The following is a 23871-nucleotide window of genomic DNA, read 5'->3' as shown; positions in this document are numbered from 1 at the left end:
TAATTTTTAAACAATGTAGTTTTTGGTGTTCTGTCATCATGACCCTTTGACCAGTTTCTTAGTAGTTCTCTTCGCATTTCCAGCTTGTTTGTCCTTGTTTCATATTGTAATGATAAAAGACAGTCAGCATGTTTTTACAGTGTTGACTCACCTTCTTGTGGTTACAATCAGCTGTTTCATATCACTTTTCTCTTGTTTCCTGTTACTCTGCGAGTCGACATTATCAATAAGTTCTGTTTCTACCTGCTAACTCATTTGAATATTTAGTTTGTTACTGTAAGATATTTTGTGTTAAAGGATTCAGATTGTCTCTTTGCCATTTTTTTTTACCTTTGTTGTTTTGGTCTTTCTTTCTGCATTTTTAGGATAATCACAGCCATCTACTTTATGTCTGTTTCAAAACCAGCAATTTATCAAACAAATGCTCCATATTCAACTCATTATTAGTTGTAAGGAATATGGCATGAAAATAAATACAATCTACCAGCAGGCCATCACCTGGTTCAATAAGGGTTCCTAATGTTTCATATCTTGTGTGAGGCACAAGGACTGTGTAACATACAGTATTGAATTTTAATTTCAGCTCCAAACATTCACAAGAAATTTACAAAAAAATATTGATTGTGACCTCGATTAGATTCTTTTTGGCTCCAAAAGATTTCTGCACAAACCTCATCAGCAGAACCGGTTCATACAGCTGACAGTACAGCAGGGAAAAGTGGGTGAGATCCTAAATCTACTGGAGTTCCCAGAGAGGACCTGGGCATGCACAGGGAGAACATGCGAACTGCATGCAAAAACACCGCCGGATTTGAACCGAGGACCTTTATGCTTCAACTGCATCCTGCAGCCCCTCCTGCGTGGAGGGGGAGGTAACAAGTTAATGAAGTCTTGTTAGAAAACTCATAATCACGTTCAGTCAGATCTTCAGAATTGCTTTAGTTTGATTTTCCAAATTAAAAAATAAGGTTTACACTCTTTCTTAAAAACTCTATTCAAAGCGTTCATTGTTTTATGGTATCATTTTCATGCGTGTTTATTTTTGTCTCAGTGATCGGTATCATCCAGGAAAGAAGCTGTTTTTCAAGTGACCCAAGATGCTTTGATCTTAAAGTGCATTACAAGCATGACGGTGCAGCAGTGGTGCATGTTCACTCACCCACGGAGTAATCACTGACTTACCTCTTGTCTCAGTCGGAGGCCATTTATAGTAATCAACCAACGGCGTTTTCTCAAAATCCACAAATATGATTTTATGGAAAGCTGAGAAATGTTCTAATTCTACTGATTAATTCCATTTTACAAACTACTTCGTTTAGCCTGATTGAGTTTCAGTTTATTGGACCACAATCCTAAAGCTTTAAGACATCAGATGGAGATGTTGGTGCTATTTATGAGTTGTAGTACCACAAAGATGGTGCGATAACTACAGTGCTCTAAAAGTATACATACAAAAAGCAGATTACAAATCATTTCATTTATTAAAGGGAAAATAATCAGTCAGGTGGGAAATACGTTTGCATAGCACTTTAGGTGGAGTGCTGTTTAAGATGACTGTATTACTTACACTATTAAACTATAACAATTTAAATGCACATCCATGACTGCTGAGATTAGATTCCAGACTGATGTTACCATTGGTTGTAAAGTTGGGTTGCTAAGATACCATTGCAGGCAAGAGAGAGACGGAGGCAGTGGGTGCTGGGTGCATCTGTGGTTTTGGGGGAGTGAGCATGTGGAATAAGATGGTGCTGCCACTGCATACTTATCAGACAAAAACAGAAGCGGGAGAGAAGGACATGAGGTGGTGGGGGTGTGGGGGCACGGAAAGTACAGAGGGGTGCAACGTAAAGAATAAGAAAGAAATTAAGAATATGCAAAAAGTCACTGAAGGACAGGAATGGAAGGTTGTGAAGATTACCTTCTGACAGTGACGGGTTGTGGTGGGAGTGTTAGCCGACAGAAAATGGAATCGACTCTGTGTGAAAGACCTGAGGGATCGGAGTGGGCTGCTGAATGTAGGTGGAGATGAGAAAGCAAGAACTGTGAATAAGAGAGTGCGATCAGGCTCTGCCTCACCTGTCATCATAGGAAAATAATATATAATGATAAAATAATTTATATTGCTATTTTCACCTTGTGGTTTGTATAAAGTACCTATTTTTCATGTAGCTTAACAAATTCTGATTGATTTTTCTTAAAAATCGCTGGATTTTCGCATTTTCCCTTTCAAATCCTCGGAAGCGCAGCTGCAGGCAGTTCTCTTGCCTCATGGCAGGGGGCGCTCATGATCCCAGACATTGTGACTCTGCAACTGCAGAGTAAGAGACAGTAACAGCGAGCTAGCCATGCAGTAAAGTCAAGTACAGCGATATATTTATAGTTTTCTCCTCTTACCACAGCAATCACTTATTAATAATCGCAAAAACCATAACCTACTGCAACAGACTGAATGTTCTGCTCTTTGTGTGGGAAATATTTGAATGTTTGGTTTTTTTGTGTGTGTGGCGTTGTTGTCAGTTGCTATGGCAACGAGTCTGCGCTGCGCTGACACGGAGAGCGAGAAAGACGTGGTTTTGAGTTGTACTTTAACCGTTTTTTCCCTTTGCTGTGGAGCCCAGCACGAAATGAATAATATCTACATGTCCAAGTTTGATTGAGTTAGCGGAATTATTCTACGGCGGCAGCGCGGCTATGGATGACGTAAAAGAATAGTCTTTTTGCCCTCCAACGTTGTCCGCATGCGCGAAATTTCCTTATGTAAACAATAACATGCAGGGGGTCTATATTTGTAAATCTGATTATGATTAAGCCAGTGCCTCACCGCACGTCACTGCAGAGGATACACAACAAAACTAAACGTATACTTGTGACAGAACAATACAAACCATACACTGCTTGTTATTTACTAGAGTAAGGCAGTTCAGCTAATATACAGGAAGTTTGATAACATCAGTCATAAAGACAAAATAGCAGTATGTCTGTATTTCTTATATATTTGGGTGTTTGGAGAGTATTTCACATCAGTTTTAACTATTTAATACTGATCAAATGTAAGTAGCATAATCAAACCATGAAAAGTGAAAAGCCAATTTAAAACTTTTGATCTTTTTTAACTGAACGAATTTAGTAAACAGTAAATTCCTCATAAATGTACTTTTAAACTCTATCCTAACCCTAAAATATTTCCACTAAAAACACCTAACAGTTGCATTACAGCAGATGTACGTAATGTGGTTACACTGTACTTTGACGGAGGTCTGTCCTCACTTCACACAGTCACAGTCAGTTAGTTTGATGTTCCTGACTGTTGAAGTGAGAGTGAAGACCTCAGTGAGACGTAAAGAGCCACCAGACGCCTGCAGAACCCAACCATGGCTGTAGCAGTCTGGAGCAGATCTGAAAAGAATTTGACATCAGCCAGTTCAGTCTGAGTCGGCACAATTTTCAAAACAACTTCCACTACATTCTGCGTCACTCAGAGAGCAGTTGCTAAGTTCTAAAGCCCTATAAGGTTATCACAAGACAAGACAAGCAGCAACCTGTAGTCAATGGAAAGGAGGATCATAAACTCATTTGAGTTATTTTTCTAGTTCCAACTGTACTGCGTGTTGATCTTTTTTGTTTCAATTTTCTGCATGCTAGAAATCTCCTGAGAGCTCCTGACCTACTGCCATCTTAATGCTACCCAGGATTTGTTGAAAAGATCCTTCAGAGACCAGGCCTTTTCACACAGTGACTTACTCTTAAGCCTGTTTGAATTGTGTTGGAACATTTTTAAAAGTTATGATTTTCTTCCATTTAAACAAAAAATTCGAGGATGACACAACAACCCAGTGGTCACACATGGAGCCCCTCTGGAATGTTGCCTTGTTGCACCGTTGGGTCCCGCTGCTGCTGCCAGATCTCTGTCAGAGAAAGGAGACAGCTTGCACTAGTACTGCTGCAGAGTGAATGAGCTTTAGTCAACACTATTAACACCTCACCACGAAATGGAAACTGGACATTTTATTTGACTATCACTCCTTCTGGGAAGCAACTAAACTGTGCAGCGCTGCTCTGAATAATGGTGACTCCTTGCTTAAAGTGGCACTCTCTCCTCTCAGACTCGGCCAGGCTGGACTTGTCTCCACACCTTCAGAGTTGTGAAGTCGACGAGAACAATGAAGCCACAGACATTTACACTGTTGTGCTGCCACAGCGAAGGCAGTGAGAAGGCAGAGGCATTAAAAATGAAGTATAAAAGGAACTTGTTTACGTTTTAATTCATAATGCCTGAATGCTTAATGAATAAAAAAAAATACAATAACTGCATTGTTGCAGTTATGCTGGACACTCTCTCATTGTTACCCAATGATAATAAGAGGTCACAATAATGTATCTACACAGTAACACCTGCAGCGATCCACATTACATGAACATCAGGTCAAAACATAAACCTATTTATAAATACCGATGAAAAGTCAACTCCAAAAAGTCTAACATTCCAGACATTTAATTTTATTCCTGAAGTTTCTTTAATGGTTGATGTCAAAGTTTTAAAAACTTTATGTGTTTTCTGATGAAGAGGCTGGCCGACTGATTCCTCTCTGGATATTTATTAGCTGCATCAACACAAGTGGTAAATGTCAAACAAGGACCTGATCCAGGCTGGAAGGAGGCGATGTCCTCCCTGCCAGACTCCGTTTTATAGAAATTATACTCACATGTCAAGAAGATTACATCGTCATAAAGTTCCTTATCATTTAAGACGGACTGGTTGAGGGATTCAGAAGAGTGTGTGTGCGTCCAGGGAATGTTTGTGCTTCAGTCCTGCGTTATCTGCCTCGCGACCTTCACCGCTGGCTCCAGTGTGGCTCCTCAAAGATTAACACATCGCTACAGCACAGAAACCTGACCCAGCCATTCTGACCCGCAAAGCTTTGCAGGTAAGTAATTATTATCCTTCCATAATTAGAATTTTTCCATCTTAACACTGAGAAAAAAGTTTGAAGTAGACAGCTTGTAAGTTTTCATGGCGCCCCTCAGGTTTAAGAGGCTTAAATTCTTTCTTCAGTCATAATGAATTGTTGAACTGAGTCCATCAGGCATCGTTACCTTCAGCACAAGTGACCAAATAAATAAACTCAACGAATGAAGATGAGTTGCACTAAAATATACTGTGGATTGCTCTCACAGCAGCACCAAAATAAAGAATAAAATTTGAAATAACTTATAGAATAAAATATTGTCCAGTCCAGTATGAATATGTACACTTAACGACCAAGTTTTGTATTGTATCTGGTGATAGGTTTATTTAATTCCTATCTAGCAAGGATTCAGACCAGTCGTGATTGTCTTTTCTGCAGAATAGGAGGGAAGATCCGAGACGCGACAAATCGCTGTAAAACACTGTCTGGGATCAACTCTGCCAGATCTTTCTCTGCATTTGGCTTTATTAGAAAATACAAGGAAGGAGGTTGGGCCTTCTCACATAGTCACACAAAGAATTTGACCAATGACCTTTTTCTACAGGGTGTCCTAGAACCTTCTGTGGGCATGCCCTTAAAAGGGCATGGCTGACCACAACTAATCGGTTACAGATGGAAGCTGATACCACAGGAATGTGCAAAGTCTCTAGCCTTCAGGCAAACATCCTACAAATGGTTAATAGTATTTCATAGAAGAAAAGAAGTCAAGTAACATCAAATAATAATATGAAAACATAACCTTTCAAATAAACTCACAAGTAAATGAACTTAGATAATTATTCTAACATCTGGCATTGCTAAAACTACAGGCAGACTACAATTATAAAACAGAGCAGAAAGTCAACATCATCGGTCAGAATTCTCTTTCTGTTCCCCATTGGCCCAGTTCAACGAGAGGAGGAGGCACAGACTGAGGAAGGCTGATTATTTTATATTGGTTGACAAAAATAAAGGGACAGAAAACTCCAGTATGTAGCTGGAAATGAATCAACAGACAACATATAAACATTTCTGAATCTTCAGCCATTTCTGATATGAATATGTCTGTCAAACTTGCATTTATTAATATTAAATACATTTTCCAAGTACCAAGTACATAGCATAATTCACACAACTGCAACATAATTTACAACTTCACAAATGATGTTGCAGAGATAGTGTAATATAAATATAAATATAGAAATAGTGTAATGTAAATATTAAAACCATATTAGCATAATGTCATGTAAGCATCACTAACATGTTAAAACAAAATGTTTTGGACTGTCTTCGATAAAAAATACTAAAAAACTTGTTTTAAGATAAGATAAGATAAGATAAATCTTTCTTGTCATTGTCACAAGGACAACGAAATTCAAAGGGTGCCATCAGTCGGTGCACATGCCCAAAAACAAAAAATAGCTGTCTCACAATTCACACACAACGCAAGAATCAACAAACAACTGGCAAAAAAATAAAAATAAGAACAGCCACATTCTCACATACATCATTTATGATGATTAATGGTTGTTTTTGATTGGATTTAGTTTTGTAATTGCTATCGGGTAGAAACTGTCAGCAGGGTGTGTTTATAGTCAGAACAGACAATTAGAACGGTAATCATTTATGACTTTATTTATCTAATTATGTCTTTAGCTTCTTAAACTCCTTTTTGTTTTTGGTTTTTTGGGTGTTTTTTGTTGTTGTCTATGGTTGTTTTTTTCCCTCTGATCTCCGTTTGTTGTCTTTAATAACTTATGACTTGACTAACCGCTTCCTCCAGAGTCAAATCCTTGTACATTTGAAGTCTCTCTGCTAAGTTGGTGTCCCTCAGTCCCTCAAGGCGATATCTCATTAACTCATCGTGCAGTGGACCGTAACTGCGGTTTTCATCCAAAGTATAAAGTGAGGTGACAAATGAGTCAACAGTCTTATTAGCTTGCTCTGTTGTTTGATTAAACTGGGCTCTCTCATGAATAATGTTTTTTTTGTTTTTTTTCTTGGCACAAAATGTGCATATAAAATTGTCTCTTACTGTCCTGTATTGCTGTCTCTGCCTGTCCAATAAAGTGAGCTTTAGCAGTGCAGCTAGCACCTCAGCTAGCAGCTAGAGAGAACAAAGATGGCTGCAGCTTGATTAGCATCGGGGCAAGCGTCTAGAGCTGCAGTTTGTTGCCTCTCATCTCTGGGACTGGAGCGAACGTAGACAATGTCACAGACAACATGTCTTTCTGGGGAACATATAATTCACAGATTCCTTCTGTGGAATTTTAAATAAATCAAAGCCCAAGGCGTGTTTCTTCAGCCAGTATGCAGCTTCCAATTGCACAAATAGTAGACTGCAATTGTACTTTGGATCCAGCGCTTCTTTAAAGAAACATTACCTCCCTTTTTTAGAAATTAGTCCTTCCCAGGCAGAAAGAGGGGAGGGACCTAATCACGCAGTGACAGCCACAAACAGAGCAGCAGCTTCTAGGCCTGTCATGCTAACTCACTTTGCTGGATGATAAATTGTCCCAGAAATGACTGCATTAACAAATCAGAACCAGGAAGAGGCTCTATGCTCTGTAAATCATGCTTGTGTACATGCTGCTCATTGTGCTAATGTTGGAGAAATAACTTGCCATTACAGGAAAACTGTTTATCCGCCATCATCAGTGGCCATGCTAGCTAGCCTTAGCATTCATTTAGCAGAGTGCAAGGGGGAGAGTGTGAGTGGTGCGTACACAATCTGATTGACAGCGCTAAAACCCTCCTCTTGCATCTGATTGGTTGCTTTTGACCTAGTAGTGTATTTCTGCAGTTAGTACTGATGAGAAGCCAGAGGAGCTGAAGTTTATTGCTGCACTGTCACATCATGGTTATAGTTTTAATAAATATGTAAGTTAGTTTGCAAGTTACATACTGCAGCTTTAAGTCCTTGTCATGGGGTTGAATACTCAGAGTTTTCTTTCCACCTCTTTGTCCTCCTGGAACCAACAGTGAGTTAATGCAGTGCATTCTGGGAGTAACAGTTTTTATTCCAGCCTATTTGTTCCCTGTAGTTCAGTCGTTCATGGCTGAAGGGACAACAGTGCTGTTGGAGACTCCATAATTAAAGGTAGAGATATAGTAGGTATAGATTGTGTGATAGACTGAGGTAGAAGGAGCAGCTGAACAAAACAAAGAAGAACACTCCAATCCTGTACGGGTTTCCCATGGCTACCTTTGTGAAAGACACCAAAACCAAAGCAGACAGCAGGCTGCACAGCACTGAGGCTCAGGGCCACTTCAATCTGACAAAATTCAGCCCAGATAAAGAGCTGCACAGATAAATGGACAGGCAGGTAGATTCTCTCACACATGCATCCAGAAGCTGCACATTATTAACTTGCATACTCAACACATTTACAGCTCTGAAAGCAAAATGAGGATAAATATTTGATAAGGGAAGCCTTGTGAGTCGTATTTGTAGCCAAATCACGTTGCTCCAATGTCAATGAAAGACAAAAATAACAATAACACACCCTGCTGGAAAAGATCTAGGTCAAACACATTGTAGATTCTCCAGATCTTTATGTTTGGACTACACCAACAGAACAAAATTCAACATATTCTCAGGATTTTGAGAATTTTTTTCTTTCTCTTCCAATTTGTTTTGGTCTAGTTGGCTAAAAACTGCCATATCAAGGCAGTTTCATAAGTTGAAGATAGTCAATTTTGTCCCAATTCAAGCATTCCAGTTCATTATGCATCATTAGCAGAGGCGCCAGCAACGCTCTGATTTACTGTTAAAGGGGCAGTGATCTGTAAAATTAATTTTACATCATGTTACGATTTTATTCCCTCATCAAAAACATACCATGCAGTTTCCAAGCTTTTGAGCTGGAGGATCATGGAGCAGCCCTCCCCTGCGACTTCTCTACTCAACTCCTTCAGACTAGCCAGCAGCAATTAGCAAATACCTTGTGCAGCTGCACATCTGCTGAGCTCATTATAGCAGCTATTCAGAGCAATGCTGGTAAAAACGTTGTTAAACAGTTAATAGAGGGGCCTTGTTGTGATGACTTCCTGAAGGCGGAGATTCAGAAAGAGAATGAGTTTCTTAAAGAGACAGAGACCTCTGTAGTTAAAGGCGTTAAATTAAAAAGTCAAATTACTTTTAAGTCATATTTTATATGTACCAAATTTTTGTAGCAACTGAAGGTAACATAGGTTCTTGATTGTGCTATAAAATTTCACTATGTGCCTGGAAAATACATATTTGTATTTAATTTGTGTGCATTTAAAATGTGTACATTTTAATTTTAAAATGTGTACATTTTAATTTTAAATGTACACATTTTAAATGCACTGGGCCCTCTGGCTCTGTTTCAGCATCTTAGCATATTTGTGGTGCATAAAACTGAATACTGCTCCTTCTTGTTTGGTTCTGGATCTGGTTCTGGGTTGCAATGAGACAACCAGTTTAAATAAAAATGATTTATCAACTAACAATATTATTTTTAAAGTCTAGTCTAGTCTGGGTGATGTGCTCTGTCCTACTGGTTTTAGTCAGTGTGATGTAAGAGGAAAAAATGACTAATTTGTAAGATATCAGTTACTTTTGTACATTTGTCTCATCAATGATTTTACCATAGTAGTTCTGCTTATTACCTGAACCCGCTCAGTAAATAGTGTTAACTCTAACTTCAAAGTCATTAAAAAAATTCACAACATTGTGAAACTTCCTCTTAAAGGGGACAAGACGGATTGAATCTCACAGATGTCTCACAAATATAGCCAACAATCGACAGACTCTGAGATATGTTTGCCTCACAGAAAAGTGCAAAGCAGCAGTGAAAATAAAAGCTATTTTGAGCTTTCCTTTGCCTCCAGTAGTCATAAATCAGAAATATGAGGAATCGTCAACAGCACTAATGTCTCCTCACAGAAGGTGAATGGGCCATAAAGCTCGCAGGTTCCTGACATGATGTAATTGTCCGTACCGGCTGATGATCCACACCAGCAGACGTGTCCGAAGGCCAGACGAGGAACATGATGTCAGAATTTATATCTCCCACAGCTGCAGTCTTAAAATATTTTATTAATTTTCTTCCACAGAGCATTGTCGTTTTTATGTAACTGTTGTGCTTTAAAATAATGTCAGGTTTTATCATTGGGCCTTGGGCGCTTCACATTATTAAATCTACTCATCCTTGAAAAAAGGGTAGAACACCTCTGGTGCTGAAAACGCTGTTGTATGAAGGAGTGATGTCCTCACAAAGGCAGTGAAACATTTGTTCCATAATCGTTTTTTTTTTATTTTGTAAAATTTTTTCCACACAAAAACAAACTCCTCTGTACGATGTAACTTGCTTCCTTTACATTAGTATTTATTTTTGCCACAATATTATAAATTCCAGTGTATGTAAAGAAAGCTTTACAAACACCAAGGTGACCAAAGATCCTTTGTTACCCCGACTAGATCTGATCTGGATTCTAAATTCAAAAGATGTTATTTTACCTCTGCCCTTAAATCAGTCTTATGCTCAATGTACAGGCTTTAGAGCTCTTCTGGTTTGTCCAACATTAACCCAAAGTCTGGTACAATTCTGTAAATACACTGTGTGCTATCACAGTTAAAGAAAGGAATCAATGGGGTATTAAAAACAGCTATCTGGGCGTGCCGTGGTGGCCATATTTGGAGGCCTTGAGGTCTCGACGCGGCTGTCGCGACTCCCGGACCCGACGACATTTGCCGAATGTCTTCTTCCCAGTTTCCTGTCAGCCTACTGTCATATAAGGGACACTAGAGCCCACAAAAGACCCCCTGGAGGGGTAAAAAAAAACCCCAAAAAAACAGATATCTATACAACACTGTGTATTTTTTTTTAACCCCTCCAGGGGTTCTTTTGTGGGCTCTAGTGTATATGAAAGTAGGCTGACAGGAAAGGGGGAAAAAAAGAGGGGAAGACATGCGGCAAATATCGTGTTATTTGGATGCAAAGTTGTTGAAACTCAAGTTGTGTGGAGAACGTCTGTGAACATCATTTTCTTTTCCCAGATTCTCTTTTGGATTCAGGTTTGGTCCATGAAGAAATGGAAACGTAAATGTCTTGTTAGGTTTACAGCTGGTCCGTTTAATTAAATGTTTAGTTGTGACATGGTGACTCCCTTCACCTGAAAGGTCTGAGTGGTTTAAATTAGTGACGTCACCTGCATCACATTTCTCAATAAAATTAGTAAATATGTTATATTTTGTGTTTTACATACCATTAAAACCAAATCATTTCAGCACAGATACAAAAAGCCAGTCAGGTTGTAACTTCATCTCGAAGTTTGAAAAGAGCTCAGTGCTAAAGTTGTTTGCTGCCCCCTACTGGACAAAGGTTTAATGTGTATAAAAGCTAGAAAGAAAAATCACATAATTATAAAGTTATTACATTCTTTCCTAAATATTCTTGTGATGTGACAACTCCAGAATAAATGACTAATTGTTTCTTGATGCTCTTTGCATAACTTATCGGTGGGGTCTATTGTTCCGCACTTTTTAATGTCTACGACGGCGTATTAGGGCCATTGCAGATCAAGATAAAAAAAAAAAGGGTACATTTCTGCCAAAAAAACTCAGTAATTTTGAGATTAATCTCAGAAATGTTTTAGAAAAGAACTTGGACATTTCTGAGTTTGAAGTCAAAAAATGGGCAGGTTCAAAATTACAGATCATATGTGTCATTTTATGTTATTTTTCTTTAAAAAATAAATAAAAAAAATGTGAACAACACATATTAGTGTTGTACACTCAGAGAGGATATAGGATGGCAAGAAGTTCTAAGTTCGTGCTGTGAACTGATGATGACTAAGTTATTACTGGAGAATGCAGCAGCAGGGTTTTAGCATCAGTATCAGTGACATTTGGCAGTTTGATCCATTAGGCCAGGCTCCAAATTATTTTTTTAAGCTTTGATGTATCTGTTGTGTTGCTGGTTCACAATAGTTTCTGTTACTCGTGGAACAAAATTCTCACATTTGTATCAAACTAACTACTACCTGATTTTTTATTTCATTTCTTTCCATAGAGTTGTTGTTTATTAAATATTTTTGCACTTTTAGAAAGAGCGCCTCTACAATGTTAAGATTTGACTACAAATCATAGTAAACTGTGTACTCTTCACTAACCAAAGCATATCTGGGTAAAGGTTTGAGGAAACATATAAACTACACAGAAGCTGTTCAATAGAGTTTAAAATAGTAAATAGCATGAGTTTTGCTTTATGGATATCATTATTACTTGTTTATGTATTTATAAATTATAGTCTGGATTTTTATTTTTTTTAAACTCGGTTAAAAAGCCCTATCTTAAAGCAATCGAATTGAATGGTAAAGTGGTTTACATTTTTCCAACAGCACCTGAACATCTCACAGACTGATGACCCGGATGGATTTGTGTTCAACTTTATATCCCATAATTCCTTTCTTCGCCTTCCTCTTTCCCTTTCGCAGCAATGTCCAAGAGAGGTATGATAGACTGCCTGTAAAATCCACCTCCATCCACTGTTTTTTATCATACTGTGGAGAATGTAATATTACTGAAGTGTGAATAAGTATTCTCTATTATGTATTTCTGCTGCTCGTTGTAGATTTCTCAAAGTAGTTAACGATTAAAGTCTTGTAGCATCTCGCCTTTCTGGTGACTGCCGCCATATTTGTCTGTCAGGGCCATGTAGCATGGCGGCTAAAACATTCCGTTTTGAACTTGTATACTTCGCTCGTTCTCTTCGAGATCAACTGAGAACACAGTAAACCACCGCTTGCTTCATTTCTATCTAACCTGGGTTTTAAATAATGCTGCTGTGCTTCACAATATGTTTACTGAATGTAGCTAAAGCTAGCGGCAGCTAGCAACGTGAGTGTTGTTGGAGAACTACTGTAATTAATTCATAAGTTTCTATAGCACTCATTTAATAGATACACGGGTCAGACAACACATGGCTTTGTTAACTTTAATGAATGATTGTATTAGAACTGGCTGAGCAGACAGACTAGCAGACAACTTCACATGGTCACTTCAGTGATGGTTGGCACTAAGCCGGGTTTTCAAGTTGCTTATTACAGCTGATCTGCAAACATGGTGACAGTCCAACTTGTTACTTATATTTTTTGCAGTTTAAAGTAAGTAATTTTCAGGACAGGCTCCAGGCAGAAGATCATGATGTTTTCTCTATTTCAGGACGTGGTGGTTCATCTGGTGCAAAGTTCCGTATCTCACTGGGTCTCCCAGTGGGAGCGGTCATCAACTGTGCTGACAACACAGGTATGTGGCCGAAGTTATACATATGTTTAAACAGCAGATGATGAGAGCGGGCAGTTATGTTGTTTCCATGAATAATGACTGAATGAAGCATCTTGTGAGAACAATAATCTGCCATTAATATGGTTAAGATTCAGTTTTTCACACTATTTTTTTGGTTTCCACTCAGAAAAAAGCAACTGGATCCTACAGTTGGATCTCTGTGTATCATAGTAACTTTTAAGATATGTGCTCCCATTCATGCTTTGTTGCATTTAAAGCCACAAAATCTGGGGAAGGTTCTCAATAATTAAAAATTCTTGCTTTTGCTGTTTTTAATAAATACCAGATGACATACTAATAAAATGAAACTACTCACCTGGTTTAAGAATGCCTCAAGGACTTCTTGTCTGAAGTGACGTTGCGTCTCTTAATGATGGACCTCCAGAGTGCAGTGAAAGATGACGTCATCAGAGAGGGGGTCTTTAAAACGTAAATAATCTAAATTTAGCAGTCTAAATCTAAAACAATGATATACATTTCTATTTTTACCCATATTGGATCTTAAATCGTACACTTTGGTCTTAAGTACTCAGCCCCCATGTCTCTTTCTCTTAAACTATTAATCAAGTTCAGGCAGAGCTGTACTTGGAGAGCCATTGTTCCACATGAAACAAAATGGTGGTAGGTTTTGTTTCTAATGTTCCTTCCAAAAGCACTTGCTCTGTCTGCCCAGTGGCTGGGTGAGTTGTCGTAGAAGGAGACAGTAAGTCATCACTGTGGGTGAGACGGCAGCTTCACTGTGGCTGACTGATCTCAATCAGGGATGAGACAAGCTGCTCAGTCTTTAATGTCTTCATGTTTCCCATGACGCTTGTTTTCACTGATGGGGCCCCATCTGTCCCACAGGTGCCAAGAACTTGTACATAATCTCTGTAAAGGGCATCAAGGGGCGTCTGAACCGTCTGCCGGCTGCAGGAGTGGGTGACATGGTCATGGCCACAGTGAAAAAAGGCAAACCTGAGCTCAGGAAGAAGGGTGAGTCTGACCAGCCTGCAGCACCTCCACTCATACTGATGCTTCTGTGTCGTCAGTTAATCCTCACAATACGGGCCGTCATAATAAATTATGCAGAATGATGGATTGTCCCAGGAATTACAGCAATAAATGGTAATACTGTCATTTAACAAACATAATACAACCTCTAAAATGTCAAAAAATAAATAAAAATAAAACTTTATTGTCTAAAGAACATTCAACACTAGAATTGAAAGATATTTGAAATACATAAACAAAACCGTAATTAAAATGCATAATGAAGTTTCTGTAACCAAAATTGCACTTCAGAAAGTATTAATCATTCAGCTTAATATTGTGTACAATATTTTGTACATAACAGGCAAAAGTTGTGTACACTCACTGCTTCACAGTGGCTGCCAAATGTTTTTTCAAAATGGCGGCTTTTCAACAATTTTAAAGGAGAGCTTCTATTTAACAATATTTGTCCAAGTAGAAATGATAGAGGTCACATTAGTTGATCATATGATTATGTATTTATTTATTGACAGACTTGCATGCTGATTTTAGGGTTCAAGTAACTTTTAAGTTTAACACTTCAGAAGTGATCATCTCAGAAATTTATAGGAAAAGAATTATGGTGTAAAAGTGTTGACCTTTGACCCTCCAGAGCATTGTGTTAACAGCTAGTCTGAGGGAGAGCCAGGAAAATAATCTTATCATTCTGAGTTAAAACAAGAAAGGTTGTGTTAGCAGTTAGCAGCATGTCAGATATTTAAAACAAAAAACTAATCAATAATTATCTATCATCTGATATGAACCCCTTATATTGTGATACATTGTCAGCCGTATCGTCCTGCATTAACAGGAACATAAATCAGGTGTTCATGGTAAAATATTCAATGTTTTTTATTTTTACTCCATTTTTTAATGAGTTAAATTATAGATGTAATGCATTCCACGAGCTAAAGGTTTTCTAATGTTCTTTCAGTGCATCCTGCGGTGGTGATACGGCAACGGAAGTCGTATCGGCGAAAAGACGGTGTGTTCTTGTACTTTGAAGACAATGCTGGTGTCATCGTCAACAACAAAGGAGAAATGAAAGGTGGGTTTAGAGATCCGTGTTAGAACCAGGGGATGAAACCAGGGAACACCAACACACTCATGGTTGGGTCTGTTCAGTCCCAGGGCATCAACATGTCGTGGTTAGTTTAGGTGCAGTTGTTAAACCAACACTCCCTTCAAAAAGCACTTGCGTTGTCTGCTCAGTGGCTGGGTGAGTTGTCGTAGAAGGGCAGACTGAGTTCATCTCTTTGGGTGAGAAGGCAGTGACCCAGTGACTGACTTATCTCAATCAGAGATGAGACAGTATTCATATTATTCATATCTCACATCATTGTCTGGCTTCCTTATCAGTTTTAATGTAAAACCTTTGAATTGTGCCTTGCTTGGTAACCAGCTTGATGTTTAGCCAATAGTGACAGATTTTTATTTGTATCCATGTTCAGGTTCAGCCATCACAGGACCAGTGGCCAAAGAGTGTGCTGACCTGTGGCCCAGGATCGCCTCCAATGCTGGCAGCATCGCCTGAAGAGAACCTGTTTGTTTTCAATAAAAACTGTTCACCAAGCTGCTTGTCCTGCTTGTTTGGCGTTCATACCAGAACGGACGGGATAAAATTGTTCATCTACAACTGAGCTCAGTGATGGGTTCTGTGTGTGTCCAAGTTTTAAATGATGGAGTTTTAAATGGAGCTGCAACTAGATGGTGCACTGAAATGTGAGCATAAATCTAAAAATGTAGTTGGGTATATGTTTAATAACAAGGTTTGGATTCAGATAGAAAACCAGTTTGCCAGGCACCTTTCAGGCTGCTGATCTATAAAAGACCTGGATAAATGATTGGTTGGTTTAGAAAATAAGGTTCTGGTTTGGACAAGCGATTCTAGAGGAGTTGTGAAGATCATCCAAACAGTAGGGGGCGCCTTCAGAAAGTTTAAAAAAGTGACCAGATGAAAATCTTGAGTGGGGGAGGGAATTGTTCAAAATTAAGAACCATAATAAAATTAAAGAGATTTATTAAACAAGGAAAATGGGCGTCCAAAAACTAGATAGTCATAGAGGACACAAAAAATGACGGATAAATCAACACAGATATTTATGAAAAGATTTGGTCTGTGGCAGGTTCAGAACAGGAAACATCTGTATGTGACACATACAGCTCTACAGAAACAACTTCTATTTGTTCATCAGAATTCAGTAAAACCACAAACATATTCACATTATCTACAAATGTCTATTAAATACATAAGGTCTGTGGAGGTTCCTGGATCTTTCTCCCAGTGTTAGTATTTATTTAAATGTTTTCACACAATACAGTTATAATTTCACTCTTTTTGTGGTGTTTATTGCATTAGGTTGTTTACTATTTTGGGTGCACACATTTAGTAAACACCTTTTGTTTATTTGAATCATTAACTACTTTTTTTTGCTGAGTTTGAAGGACTGGCTGGGGGAGACGACTGGTTGAAAGACAAACCATTATTTTTATTTTATCTACAACTACTACTCAGTGGTAGTTGTTATTGTGTCTTGTCTCTATGCTGTAACTGCGAAGTAATTTCCCTGCTGGGATGAATAAAGTACTTCTATTCTATTCTATTCTATTCTATTCTAAACCAGGAAGTGGAACAAACCATCAGGCTGCTGGAAGCAGGACTTGATGTTAAAGAATCTGCCTCTCTCTATACTAACAGTATAACTGCAAAAACATTTTTGGTGTTAGGTTGTTTTGTTGTAGTCAAAATGTCTTGGTTTGAATTAGTTATTTATGTATATTAATTGTTTGTCTTTGTCTTTTCTCCACCCCTCCTCGTTTGTGTAGGCCAGTCTTTGTGTATAAATCCCTGTGTGCTCATTGTGTGAGGTCAGTTTTTGGTTTGTTATCCTGAGTTAGGTCTGCCTTAGTTGATTTATTTTGGGCCCATTTTGTTATATTTTTGAGATTTGATGTTGGAAGTCTTTTTGTGAAGAATTTTTGGGAAAATAAATAGAAAATATTTTTTTATATACGCCTTTGTCCTTGTGCCTTACTGGTCGGACCGTAACAAGGTCCAAGTCACAATTTTTAGAAGAATTTAAATTTTCTCTTGTTTTCTGCAATAAATGTAAAAAACTGAAAATGTGACTCATCACATCGGCTGAACTGCACAGTAGCATCAATTCAGATCAGTTAATCATAACCAGATCAATTTATCATAATCATATCAGAATATGTTAACAAAATAAGTTTATCTTAACCAGATCAGTGTAGCTCCACTCAGTCTGACAGGTGAGACAGAATGGAGTCAGGATGTGTTGCTGCAGGTGAACATTAAATACGTTAAAATATGGTAATATAATCAAATATGTTTTTGTAAATGTATATATTTGTTAGTACAATATTCACATGTCATTACTGTAATTCCAGTTGATTAGTGTCACAGTTAGAACTCCAGACAGAAAGGTCAGGTAGTCTCAGTGAGAACATCAGAACAGTTCTGGTTCTGGTTCTGGTGTGATGAGGTTTCTTCAGTCTGTAACAGGAATTATTCGGACTTTGACAAAAACTAAACAGAATCTGTGTGTCACAAACAACAGATGTGGGCAACATCTGGGCTTCCACCAGATCTCACCAGTCGCTACGTTTCCGACACTTTTGACCATTTCCTCCATGTAATGTTGCTGTTAGTAACTTTAATTTGATCTAATTTCATCGTTAGGATGTATGTCAGTATTTATCAGTGAACCTAAACTTAACTTAAATAATGCTGAATGCTGGTGAGCATCAGGAACCAGGGGCTGGAGTCATGATTCCCAAACATTCACTGCTCTGAGTCCCACTGACTGAGAACTGGGGGTTGTTTGTAACTGACCAGTAACTCTGCTTCAGTCAGTTTGCTTTAGGGTATCAGATCCAGTCTAGGGAACAGTCTCCCCGCCACGTCCTCATCCATGGGGGCGTCGGTGCGGGTACGGAGTGTGGAGCTGGGCAGGGAGCGCTGCTCGCAGGTGGCCTGAGGGTGGGTGTGCCACGTTCCGTCCCTGTAGGTGCAGTAGCACACCGTCTCCTCATCGATGTTCACACGTTCCCCTGCCGGGATCACCCTGCTCCCGGCAAAACAGTTGGGACCTAAAAGCAGAAGAGACGGTGCAGGGCTTCACCCAGTGCTTCCCCACAGGCATTCATTCGGCTACACATAAATGTTAGTTAATCAGTTAAAATTTTACTTTTGGAAAAGAATAGCAAATACAAAACATGGTTTCACTTATTAAGGAATAAAAGTAAAGAAGTAAACCACATACTCTGAAGGTAGCAGACCTGAATCTAATCTTCTAGTTTGAAGAGTTTCAGTCTGGTTTCAGATCTAATCATAATGCTGAAACAGAACTGCTGAAAGCTACTAATGATATTCTCTTGGCTTCAGATAATGGACTATCTGTTCTGGTTTTGGTCTCAGAGCTGGTTTTGATCCAGTCCAACACAATACTCTCTTAGAACATCTTGAACATGTATGTAGATATCAAAGGAGCAACTCCAGACTGGTTTAAATCCTGTCCGTCTGACAAGTCCCAGTTTGTCCATGTAAACGATAAATCTTCCCTCTCCAGATTTACTTGTGGAGAACCGCAGGGCTCTGTGCTTGGACCAGTTCTTTTTGCAGTATGCTTCCAATTGGAAAAATCACCAGACACCATGGGAATAATTTTCACTTTTATGCTGATGATACCGAGCTTTTTCTGAGGTCCATAAATCCTGATGACTCCAATCCGTCAGGTTTTATGGCCAGACAGACGTTGTTTTTGGACCAGAGCCACTGCCTTTGATTAATACCTGGATCACGAATGATGAATTTTAGCCTTTATCTCAATATTTTATCATGATAATTTTGATGAATGCAAAATGCTTGTTTGTTGTGTTTTCCTCATGTAAAGCACATTGAATAAATTTTTCTCCTGAAATGTGCTGTAGAAGCAAACTTCCCTTGTCTTGATGTTCTCTTTCTGAAATACTGTGTTACTTCTATGCTAGTTCCTCCCTCGCTCCTTCCAAAAAGTTCCACTTTTGTCTCAGCCGTCCACAGAATATGTCCCCAAATATCTCTGTATTTAGGTAAATGTGGCTCTTTGTGTACTTTCAGGTCTGGAAGCCATTTTGCCCAGCCTCTCTTATTGTTGAATCATGAACTCTGTCTTTATATGGCATCTTGGATGACCTGTTGATGTACTCTCTGAGTGACCTCTTCTTGGAAAGAAATGAGCCTACTTCATGTTGTCAGACAGGTTCTGTTTAAGTGATTTCTTGATTCTGCACACCTGGTAGTAATCACACCTGGCTGATGAAACTGAACTCATCTGTCCACTAATGAGATCAAATTCTTTAAAAAGAGGGCAGCACATCTTAATATAGGGTCAGCTTATTTTTTACTTTTAACAAATGAAATGATATTTTAAAAACGACTTTCTGTCTTCACTCTTGCTATCTTTGATATTAAAATGTGTTTGATGAACTGAAGCATCTAAGTGTGACTCATTGGAAGGGAGCAAACACTTCAATGACACAAAAAAACATTTGATCATTTTCATCTCTCAGTCCCAGGCGGTTCCTTCATGTGGCAGCGACATTTGAAACAATTAGCAGCAGCGGGAGGCGGGGGGGACAGGAAGCTCAGTCAGTCTGAGGCCAGATCCCACCAAGACGCAGCTGACGTGAGGGAAATTGGAGCGATGGCAAAATAAAATTAAAAAAAAACAATGACGCAACAAACCAAACCATCTGTTCCGCTGCCTGTAAAGACGTAACTGGATGGCACAAATTTACTCTCGCTGCCAAAGCAGCATGACCCCGGAAACAACACCCAGAGCCTGCCCAGGTTCCAGTTGAGGTCAGACCATTGCTTTGCAACTTGTGTTTTTTATTTTTTTAAAAAAGAAAAAGAAATGCAGCAGTGCACAATGATTAGATTTTTCTGCAGCTCTCCACACTAATTCCACTAATATTTAAGAGGGTCTTAAAGGCTGAGAGGACGTGTGTGTGACATAACAGGGACGCTTCTGTAAGCTGCAGGGAGGCTGAGGTGATGTAAGCGGCGCTGCAGGGTGAACACACACACACACACATACACACACACAAACAGCTGCAGTAATGGCCTCAACTGACTTGAGGTTTGGTCTTAAGTGATGGGGAAGAGAACAGACTTTAACTTACTGTTAGTTTATAAATCACTGAACGGTTTAGCACCACAACACATTACAGATCTGCTGCTGCTAGATAAACCTTCTCTGGTTTTCTAGACACAAACTCACCTGGTGAGACTTGTTTTTGAGCCATCATAAATGAAACATTAACTAATATTTTGATGTGAATTGATGGCACTTGACAAAATGAAATGTTGACTGGTTTTCTTAATTGTTGATGACTTTGTGTTTTTGTGTTTTTATGATGTGAAGCACTTTGAACTGCCTTGTTGCTGAAATGTGCTGTACAAACAAGTAAGTGAAATGCTCAGCCATAACAATATGACTGGTTGTGAGTGAAGAAGGTGGCCTGGTGAATTATCTGACACCAACATACATAAAATCAGACATAATATCACAGCACAATGATGCAACCAACACAAATTTTACACGACTTCAGTCAGTCCTCTAGGAATCCTTCTACTGACGCAGAGCCAAACGGGTTTAAATGACCCACATCTTAAAATGTACACTAAAGCCAACGTATAGGTTCAGTCCTTGTAATCCCTGAATTCTAGTCCTGTCATCTGCTTTTACTAATACATGTGAAAGAAAGGTCTGCTGTCAGGAAGTCAGTGACCTTTCAGAGTGGAACCAGGACAGGATGCGACCTGTACAATAAATCCAGCCAAGAAAGTTCCTCTCACTCTGTATTCCACAGTGGTGTTCTAACCAGGCTGAAGCAGCTGCTTTTCTTCCTGTAAAGTGCCTTGAGGTGACGTTTGCTTCTAATAACATAAATGGATTTATCTGAACTGGGAACTGTGTCTTTGCTCAGCCACATTCAGGAGCCTCTGGAGCTTCACCGGTACTCACAAGTAAGAAGTAGAGTCTGGGCAGGGATTAAAAGTTTATGATGAAACCATTTGGATGTTTGTTTGCTTGTGTTTTTTACTGTGTTTTGATTCTTAACCGTTTGGGGGCCAAAGTGGGCCCCAAAGCAAGCTGGTGCCAAGTTTTGTCAGATTAGTTTCAGAGAGCTTTGAGTTCTTTCAGAATAAAAGAAGTTTATTCTGCGTTTTTGCTTCCTCTCCTCTCAAACCTGCCTGGATATGACAGAACAGTCCCTGAAGATGGAGAGAAGGGTGATATGGTCGTAGTTAGTGGGTTTTGCAGCAATGGCAGCACTGATGCCATTGCTGCCAGGTTCCACCAGGTGTTTGCTAATTGCTGCTGGCTAGTCTGACGGAGCTGAGTGAGGGAGAACTGCTCTGAGACTCAGAAGTTTGGAAGCTGCAGCTCAGAGGAGGAGCTTCACCTCAAGGGCGGGGCTAGGTCCACCCAGGCATTTTGCACGGTGGAATGGTTGCCATGGAGATCAAATTATTTCTCATACATGAAAAAAAATCAAGGCAAGGCAACACTACAGGTATGTTTTTGATGAGGAAAGTTGTTTATCTTTGTTATATATGTGTGTGTGCGCAGGGCTTGTTGTTTATTCACTCTTTCATCTATTGTTCCATAATAACACACCTCAGATACTGAGAGCTGTTTGGTTATTATTTCCTAATAATCAGATGGGGCCCTGACTTAATGATTCTGATTAAAACCTCCAACTTTGGCTCTTGTTAAGAGTTACTCTTAGCTAAACCAAAACATTACTGTACAGTAACTCAATGCATTTATTCTTATTAGACAGATTTTTTTTTTATTTTGTGGTAGCATGTCTAACTAATTTCAAATCGCCAAAGGCAGTAAAGTTTGACAGTGACATGACTGGCGCCGGACCAGTCTTACCAGTCTTACAGATGGGACAGCAGTGGTTGGGCTCATAGGTGGGGTTCACGCAGTGAGGGGCCGGGCAGTCGGAGATGCTGCAGTACACCTCTCTGTTGGCCTCGCAGCGACACCACTCACACCTCGACACCTGGAAGACACGAGACGCCGCGTCCATGTCCACTTCATTCCCAAATTATTCCCAACGGAAAATGTCAAAAACAATTATAAAATATAAAACAAAGTCATGCTTTGAAGTTCGAAAAGATCAAGCATTGTCACAAAGTGGAGAAGAGTTTGGAAACAATAGTGTGAACTTGATTCACTTTTTTTTTCTGTTTCAAATTAACACTTTGAAACAGACATGCAGACGGTATTTGGCTCGGGCTGCACCGATAAATCGGCATCGATTTCCTTAATGTTGGGAGATTGGTGATCGACCGATGCTTACATGTGAAGCTGATCTTATCCACTGATCTTATCTACCTCAGCAAAGGTCTAAATATCAGTCGGAGGGTCAGCCTCATGAGGTGAACCAGCACGGGGAGTAGAGGAGCAGGACGGGACGGGACGGGACGGGACGGGACCGGACAGAGAGGAGGGATGGAGAAGTCTGATTCTGTCTCACCCTGAACTCCTCCAGCAGTCTGTAGGTTTTGCCTCCGTAGACGCAGACTCTGGCCATGGCCTCACACACAGGGCAGCACGCCTTATACCTGATCCGCGTGCACTGCGGGTGGATGCGGGGACACCTGGGTCGGACGCACACGGGGCCGTCCACGGTGCAGGTGCAGGGGCACGCCGTGGGGCTCGGGTAGTAAACCTCTCCGATGCTGTACACGAAGCCATGGTCGTCAATGCACCACTTGCCCCGGTAGTCCCCAAACTCGTAGTCCGGCTCTGTCTTGGTGGAGTACTCGTCCGCCGCGCGCCCAGGAATCAGCAGCAGCGCCGCGAGCGCAACGGAGAGGCCGGGGAGCGCGCGCTTCACCATGGTGGCCAGGTTGAAGTGAGCGGCTGCTTCTGCTGCGCTCCAGTGAGCGCATCCTCACACTCAGCGCATCCTCACACTCAGCGCATCCTCACACTCAGCGCATCCTCACACTCAGCGCATCCTCACACCGACAGGGCGGCAGTGACGCGCGTGGGCGTCACTGCCGCCCTGCATCCCGCTGGTTCACCCAGAGGCTTCAAAAGTGTCAGGTTGTTTATGGATCTAAAATATTGATCTGACTAAACTCTTAATGGATTTCTGTCTTTATGTTTTTATTGGTTCTCAAAAGAGAATGAACTTTGGAAACAATCTGCCACTTCATTAACAATAAAACCAGGGGCCCCAAACGGCACAAGGTTCTAGTCGGGGGACCCTTTGCAAACTCAGACTATGCTACTAATGACACTAATTTTCACTTTTTTTCTCACTTTTATTTACTTTTCAATAATTATTACATTCATTTAGCATAAATGCTAACGTCATACTTTCTGATTTTAGTTGGCAACAAGCTATGTGGTGGAAAACGTTTTGCCAAAAGATGACAGGCAAATAAAAAAATCACTTTAGGACTCGGGGCATTATTTTAGGAAGATCGCAGTTATGACTTTATTAATCTGATTTATTGTGTGCTTAGCTTTGTCACTTTACTTTTATGCCTTTATTAATTTT

General features: G+C 39.8%; 2 protein-coding genes across 2 annotated transcripts; one reads left to right on the top strand and one right to left on the bottom strand.

Moving 5' to 3' along the window:
- Positions 1-12284: 12284 nt before the first annotated feature.
- rpl23 (ribosomal protein L23) lies at positions 12285-15846 on the top strand. Its single transcript, XM_028023191.1, has 5 exons — positions 12285-12428; positions 13141-13224; positions 14110-14238; positions 15209-15322; positions 15726-15846. The coding sequence occupies exons 1-5, from the start codon at positions 12416-12418 to the stop codon at positions 15806-15808; spliced, it is 423 nt and encodes a 140-aa protein (XP_027878992.1). The 5' UTR covers positions 12285-12415; the 3' UTR covers positions 15809-15846.
- A 431-nt stretch (positions 15847-16277) lies between these two features.
- Positions 16278-23321, bottom strand: LOC114148156 (von Willebrand factor C domain-containing protein 2-like). The gene is made up of 3 exons (XM_028023190.1): positions 22837-23321; positions 22230-22359; positions 16278-18387 (listed from the first exon to the last, which is right to left on the bottom strand). The coding sequence occupies exons 1-3, from the start codon at positions 23200-23202 to the stop codon at positions 18158-18160; spliced, it is 726 nt and encodes a 241-aa protein (XP_027878991.1). The 5' UTR covers positions 23203-23321; the 3' UTR covers positions 16278-18157.
- Positions 23322-23871: the final 550 nt, after the last annotated feature.

This window comes from Xiphophorus couchianus, chromosome 7 (assembly GCF_001444195.1).
Source record: "Xiphophorus couchianus chromosome 7, X_couchianus-1.0, whole genome shotgun sequence".
NCBI lineage: Eukaryota > Metazoa > Chordata > Actinopteri > Cyprinodontiformes > Poeciliidae > Xiphophorus > Xiphophorus couchianus.
The sequence above is the reverse complement of the archived record's forward strand: the minus strand, read 5'-3'. Positions and strand labels throughout refer to the sequence as shown.